Raw genomic sequence first — 7,459 nt, forward strand, 5'->3', positions numbered from 1 at the left:
CAACACACAGCCTGCAGACCCGCAGTGCCCCGGCTAGGAAAGGCCACTCAGGTGGTGACCAACCCCAGCTGCCCCTCACCCCACTCAGTCCCCAAGAGGCTCTCACAAAACCACCCTCTTTATAAGATCCAGGAGGAAGGGCTTTCCTGAGCTCCAGCAACTTTTTTTCTTTCTTTTAAAATAAGAGATATTTTGTTTATTCCAATAATAAGATACTGGAAGTGAGTTAAATATCCTGGTTACTCTGTGCGCTGGACTCAGCATTTCCTTGCCCTGATAATGAGCAGAGGAGGAAAGTCCGTTTTGAAGTGGGAACTGCCAACCACTCTACTAGGCTTATTTGTAATCGGGGTGTCTTAATGCATCTGGTCCCATCACTTCATGGCAAATAGATGGGGAGAGTGTGGAAGCAGTGACAGATTTCATTTTCTTGGACTCCAAAATCACTGCTGATGGTAAGTGCAGCTATGGAATTAAAAGATGCTTGCTCCTTGGAAGGAAAGCTATGACAAAACTAGACAATGTGTTAAAAAGCAGAGACATCACTTTGCCAACAAAGGTCTGAATAGTCAAAGTTATGGTTTTTCCAGTAGTCATGTATGGATGTGAGAGTTGGACTATAAAGAAAGCTGAGCGCCAAAGAACTGATGCTTTTGAGTTGTGGTGTTAGAGAAGACTCTTGAGAGTCCCTTGGACTGCAAGGAGATCCAACCAGTCCATCCTAAAGGAGATCAATCCTGAATATTCATGGGAAGGACTAATGCTGAAGCTTAAGCTCCAATATTTTGGCCACCTCATGAGAAGAACTGACTCATTGGAAAAGACCCTTGGGAAAGATTGAGGGCAGGAAGAGAAGGGGATGACAGAGGATGAGATGGTTGGATGGCATCACCGACTCAATGGACATGAGTTTGACCAAACTCTGAGAGACAGTGAAGGACAGGGAAGCCTGGCGTGCTGCAGTTCATGGGGTCACAAAGAATTGGACACAACTTAGCGACTTAATAACAACAACAATTCAAAAAATACTCTAAGCATCCTCTCTGCTCTGCAGTGGGGGGAAAAAAAATAGTATTACTTGGCTTAATCAAGAACACTTTCCTGCAGAAAAATGCATATTGGTGTGGAATCTGATTTGCCGGCTTCAAAGTGTGAGCATGTGGAAGCTGAATGGAGATCCAGAGCACCAGTCGGGCTTTGCTTCTGGGAAACCCCATCAACAGCAACAGTTTGTGCTGATGCTGATGTTAAAGGGGAACATAGGAGCCATAACCACCATGATACAGCTCGGCATGGGCTCCTGGGGAAGGAAGGACTCTATTACTTCTGCTTGCATGAAGCTGTCTGCTTGGATCTCACCTCTGGTGCAGTCTGCCTCTCTGGACAAGTTCTTTGGCCACCAGCCGGCTCTCCCATCACCCGTGAAGGATGTAGACAGACATGGGGCGGAAGGAGCTCTGCAAGTTGGTTCATTAGCCTTTCTCTATTTCAGGGGTTGATTTTTTGCCTCCTCCGTGGGAATATTTTTAAGGTATTTGGATACTTTGTTTTTCCTTTGCCAAATTCCTGTAAATTTCAATCTGACTGAAAGGATTTGTTCTCTTCCTGTGTGTGGCAAGTCTAAAAAATGTATTTCGCTGGTTTCTTTTTTCACGTATAAAGTGTTGAGAAGTAGCCCCTCATCGTTCCTTCAGAGTATATTGTAGGTGCCGCCCCCTCCACTCAGGTAAGTGCAGGTGGCCCGCAGCATTTCCATGGTGATTTCAGGGCAACTTCGGGTGTTCCGATCCCGTGGATGTGCCAGCGGACCTGGGCTTCGGCACTGCTACGTTCCAAGGTAAACCCAGTTCCACCCAGTAAGAGACGGCAGCGCCCCCATTAAGAGCGGGAAAAGGGTGTGTGTGCTGTGTCCCCACCTGGTGACAGTGGCCAGGGAGACGGGGCGAGTTCCCTTAAAGGTTAAGAGGCTGGTGGGTGCTCAGACCCACAGCTCCGGGTCCCTGCATGCCAGTCGCGCCTCTTCCTGACCCCTGACTGTCGTGGGCCTGGGCTCCGGCCTCCATTGCCTCCAGCCCCAGGGCTCCGGATGCCGTCTGTAAGCCCCCAACCCCCCAGTTTAGTCCCGACCTCCCTAAATTCGCACAGGCTGCTCCACCTGGATGTCCAAAGGCTTCTGAGACCAAAACCCCGGTTCCCTGCACCCTCAGTCCTCGTCCTCCCGCCCTGATGTGCCCCCCTCCACGTGCTCCAGCTTAGGCAGCGGGCACTCGCGTCACCCCTTCCTCAGCTGGAAACCCCAGAATTCCTGACACATCTTCCTGGGTCCTGACGCAGCCTGTCTGCCAAGCTGCTCCCAGGTCTGACCACGACCCCTAACACCTTTCTTCCAGCCCCGTCCACGTGGCCGTCACACCCAGATGACCAGCTCCCTCCGCACTCCTGGGAGCCAGGGCCCCTGGGGCCCAAATGCCATGGGATCGCCCAGCTGCTCACAGCCCTAGACTCCCCAGTCCCACTGCGCTCCGTGCTCCTCCCAACCCCTGGCCCCTCCTGACCTGTCTCCTCCCTCCCGTCTCCCTCCCCGTGTTCCCCCAACGTCAGCCCTACTGACCTCGACTGTGACTCACAAGTGGCTTGGCGGGCGCTTCCCCAGGTGCTCTGTGGGCCCCTCTCCTGAAAGACTCCCTCCACCCCCATGTCCTGCTGCCTGATCCCTAGTTTTCTTTACTGGCCTCAAACCCTCTGAGTACTGGACACAATGGACGTGTTCGCTTGCCTGTCTGCGGGGTGTGGGCTTCCGTGAGAAAAGGGTGATGGCTTGGTCACCCCGCCCCCCCCCATGTTCCCCTTGCTGAGGGGCATGCCGAGGGCAGGGTGAGCACCAGGGAGCGGGGTGGGTCAGTGAGTAAGCAGTCTTATAGACCAGGTGCTCCACCCTGCAGCCAGCTTATCCGAGAGGCAGCAGCCCTGCCCCACCTGGCGGAGGAGGACCCCACGGTTCCTCCAGTGTCACCCTTGGGGAAGAGGAATGATCAGCGCCGAGTGAGACCCGCTGGAGACCTCAGACTGGAAAATACGAACAGACTCTGCTGTCCTGGGAGGAAAGCGAAAAATGAAGTCGTTCAGTCGTGTCTGACTCTTTGCTACCCTATGGATGGTAGCCCACCAGGCTCCTCTGTCCATGGGATTCTCCAGGCAAGAATAATGGAGTGGGTTGCCATTCCCTCCTCTAGGGGATCTTCCCCACCCAGGGGTTGAACCGGGTCTCCTGCATTGTAGGCAGACGCTTTTACTCTCTGAGCCACCAGGGAAGTAGCTCTTTAAAAAAATTGTCCCCCTGACTGCGTCCTGGGAGAGGCAGGCACTACTCCTTTTAAACCAAGGCAGAGGAAAGTATTTTAAATGTCCTCGGAGGCTCTGGGGAACACAGGTCCCATCTGGCTGTTCACAGACAGCAAGTGGCCTGCGTGTGGTCTCAGGGCAGCTTGGACTCACTGGTTCCACCTCCCGAGTCCTCACTGGGATCCCCCAGGGGAGCCAGACAGGTCACTGGGAGCACCTCCCGTCATAGGGGTGTCCCCTGTGGGGAACATCGAGCACAGATGGACCCAGATGTCTGTTTAAACCCACGTCCTGCAGGAGGCTGAACGGAAGCAGCCTGAGTGTCCTGACCCTGCTGACCCCCAGAGTCACCCCCTGGCCCTAGCATGGTGTTCTCAGAGTGGGCTCCCTGGTGCAGCAACAACAGCCTCACCGGGGGCCTGGACGAATCCAGCTCCTCGGGCCTGGGGCAGACCTGCTGAATGGACACTCCAGGGTGATGTCCAGCTTCCCTGTTTGAACAAGTGCCCCCAGGACCCGAGGTCTGGAAACCAGTGTTCCGAACCAAGGTCTCTGCTCTAACGTTGATTCCTTCTCTTCCCAAAGGCGAGGCTGAAAGTCAGTGGTCCGTGAGGGGGGGTCTCCACAGCCCTGTGTTCAAGCCGGGCCACTCTTGCTGTTTTCCACCAAGCACGAGGGCTCTTTGGGGGACTAACTTAATGTAGCTTTTAAGAATAATATGAAAGCTTCAACCCTAGTCGGGAAGCTAACTAAATTGTCCTTAGTCTAGAGAACGAATAATACGTGTACTTTAGAAAAATACAGTTTCAATCAATCAGTTACAAAGCCAATAGTAAAAACCTATCGTTTTTGCTTCAAGTATTATCGGGGGTGGGGTGGGGGTAGCTTAAAAAGTCTCACTGTTCAAGAAAACACTTCCAAATATTCAATGTAGTGTCATCTTTACATTTAAAACTTTTTTTTTTAATGGAATCATTTATATTAATACACAAAGGAAAGTTTCTCATGAACTGCTCAAAACTCAGAGAATTAGGATCAGCAGTTGTTATAAAACACCGCGTGTGTGATTTTCCTTGGTAGATGCCCTCACTGAAGTCAGATTTGAAATTAACACTGTGTCTGTGGCCCAGGCTTAAGGCTCTGTGGGTTGGTGACAGCCACCTACAGCTGAAACTATGTCCCCACACAGCACAGCCCATGGGTGTCACTTGATTCAATGAAATGCAGAATAGGGCTATTCTAGAGCCAGGACTTTAAATGGCCTTTTTGTCTCCTCCCTCGTACATCTGGGCAGCAAACACTGCATTAAAATGCAGCAAGAAAAACGTCCCATGAAGAACTTTATTGACAAAAAGGTAAAAGTTTAATAACCCTTCAGTAGGCTCCATTCAAGAGGGGGCACTATGTGGGTAGGATTTTTACAGTTCTCATAGGAATCCTCCGTATTGAAAGAATGTTTTCAGTTTAGAAGGAACTCGACTGCAAAACATTCCTGAACTGTGACCATCTCTGCCTTAAATGTGATATATTTGGTGGATCTTTGTTTGCTGAGTGAGGAATAAACCTGCTGAAGTGATTTTCCCTTCACAACAAAAATGACCCAAACATTGAAACTGATGAAAACGCCTTATTGAGAGGTAATAGATGGAGCCTTCTGGTCTTGCCGGGCTAGCTAATAACGTCACCGCTAAGCAAAGGCCACATAGCTGACAAATACCACAGCGCCTCACAAGAGGTCAGAGTTCCGGCTGAATAACGTCTTTCTCTGGAAAATCTATCAGAACCTACAAAGCAGTTACAGCCCAGAGAGGGCCTCCTGTCCCCCAGCGAGAGGGGCCCCCATGAGGCTCCCCCTACTTGAGGGGGTATCGTGGGCCTCAACGGCACACGGGAGTCATACCCACCGCTCTCTCGGAAGATCAAATACTGTACTTTTCCCCAAAGGACGTAGAATCTGAATCCTAACAAGCAGGACAGGATCTCAGGAGCTTTGCGACACTGCTGGGCTATGGTTAAAAAAGGGTCTCCTGGGTGGGTGTACAAGGAGTCTAGACTGACTTGAAAAGAAGGAGATCCGATTCCAATCTAACCATTAAAATTATGTCCAGGGAGGGGTGTGGGGTGGGAGAGAGTTGCCAGCACAGCGAGTCGGCATTCAACTTTGATTCAGGTCAGAGTGTGTTAGTCGCTCAGTCCTGTCTGACTCTTTGTGACCCCAAGGACTATAGCCCACCAGGCTCGTCTGTCCATGGGATTTCCCAGGCAAGAATGCTGGAGCAGGTTGCCATTCCCTTCTCCATGAGTCTTCCCAACCCAGGGATCGAACCTGGGTCTCCTGCATTGCAGTGGATTCTTTACCACCTGAGCCAAGGCCAAGGTTTAACTTGCGGGTCACCACCTCCCTCTAGATGGTGTTGACCTTCCAAGACAATTTCTGAGCCTGTTTCCCCACTTGAAAGACTACTTCTGAGGATACTGAGAGGATTAAATGAGGTATCTTGTGACAGTCATTTAAAACTGTGCCTGAGACTTAATCTTTCAATGGAAGACCTCCAGAATTATGAGGGTAGATGTAAACACAGAACAAATAATTTGTGTACACATCTGTGCACTGAAATCCCAGACACATCCATCTCAGAGCAGGTGTCCATCCAGAGCACGCCCGTCAGCCCTGTGTTTCTGGGATGCAGTGTGGTTTTCAATGCGATGTGGGACCCGCATCCCTGAACAGAGAGAGATGCTACTCAGGGAGAAGCCTGTTTGCTTCCGGCTGAAAAGACCGAGGCTAAACCTCATCTCCCCACGCTTCACACCTGGGAAGTGATTTTTGGTGTTACTACAGGAGTCCAGACAGCGTTTGTTTGCAGCCACAGTGGGCACAGACTCTGCGGCACTAACGTGTTTCTTCGGCATTTTATTTGTGAAAATGTCCACTCTGTGCCACTGACCTGCAAAGACGTGTGTCCTGCCTGTGTGCACACACACACACACATCTCCCAGCCCTCCTCCCGGCCATGTCGTGTCACCTTCTCTGCGCCTCCACGTCCTTACGTCACGCGCTTCTCCGGGGAACTTCCAGTCCCTCCTGGTCTTAGAGACCCGGGCACAATCAGTGGTTGGACCAACACGTCCGCTTTCCTGAGAACCACAATCTTCCCCCCACCCCTTCCTGCCACAACCTCAGCTCGGCTGCCAGGAGCGTGTGGAGGACGCCAGGCCTGCTCTGCACAGCTGGGTCCACACCCGTGGTCTTCCCTGACTCGGGGTTGCCTCTACCCCCTTCTCTTCGGAACCTTCCAGCATAGCCAAGATTTGGAAGCAACCCAGGTGTCCACGGATCATGGATGGATAAAGACGTTGCGATTTACATACACAACAGAGTATTCCTCAGCTATAAAAAAGAATGACACCTTGTCATTTGCAGCAACAGAGATGGGTCTGGAGAGCGTTATACTAAGTGAAATAAGTCAGAGAAAAATAAATGCCATGTAATTTCACCTATATGTGGAATCTGAAAAAGAAAACAAAACGGGAAGACTCACAGTTACAGAGAAGGGATGGATTAAAGAAGGCTCTTTAGAGGAACAGACTCCCAGCTGTAAGAGAAATCAGTCACAGGATGTCAAGTACCACACAAGGAATAGAGGCAGTGATATTGTAACAACGTGGTGATGGATGGTAACTGGTCTTACTGTGGTGATCACTTCATAATGTAGAAAAGTGTCAAATCACTGTGTTGTATACCTGAAACTAATATGTTTTTGCATGTTCATTATAATTCAATTTAAAAAGGGGGGGAGGGGTTCAGAGACGACGAGGGCGGGTCCAGAGTGGGTTCCCAAATCCGGTGGGAGGTTGGCCCACAGCAACTCCCCAGCCCCCAGCAACCCTCCCGTGGTTCTGAGTCCGTGGGATACAATTAAAATCTTCCGGAAGCCGGGAAAGCTGTGAAGACAAGTTTATGCAAAGGTCAGAGCACAGAGGTGAGGAGGTCTCCACAGCCCCCTCTGATGCCTCACTTTGCCTCCGGTCCTGCTGCCCCTCCACCTGCCCCAGATGCCAGCGTGCCCAGGGGCTCCCGCGGGGCTCAGGCCGAGACGCACCCTGCCGGGGTCAC

The 7,459-nt window shown here is 51.2% G+C and overlaps 1 protein-coding gene across 1 annotated transcript in view; it reads right to left on the reverse strand.

Annotated features, from left to right (window-relative positions):
* Nucleotides 1-6,803: 6,803 nt before the first annotated feature.
* LOC104986254 overlaps nt 6,804-7,459 on the reverse strand; it is a 2,634-nt gene continuing 1,978 nt past the window's right edge. Inside the window, exon 2 of the mRNA XM_010836736.1 lies at nt 6,804-7,287. Coding sequence (XP_010835038.1) covers nt 7,147-7,287 — 141 coding nt within the window. The 3' untranslated portion in view covers nt 6,804-7,146. The remainder of the gene's footprint in view (nt 7,288-7,459) is intronic.

This window comes from Bison bison, unplaced genomic scaffold, assembly GCF_000754665.1.
Source record: "Bison bison bison isolate TAMUID 2011002044 unplaced genomic scaffold, Bison_UMD1.0 scf7180017864065, whole genome shotgun sequence".
Lineage (NCBI taxonomy): Eukaryota > Metazoa > Chordata > Mammalia > Artiodactyla > Bovidae > Bison > Bison bison.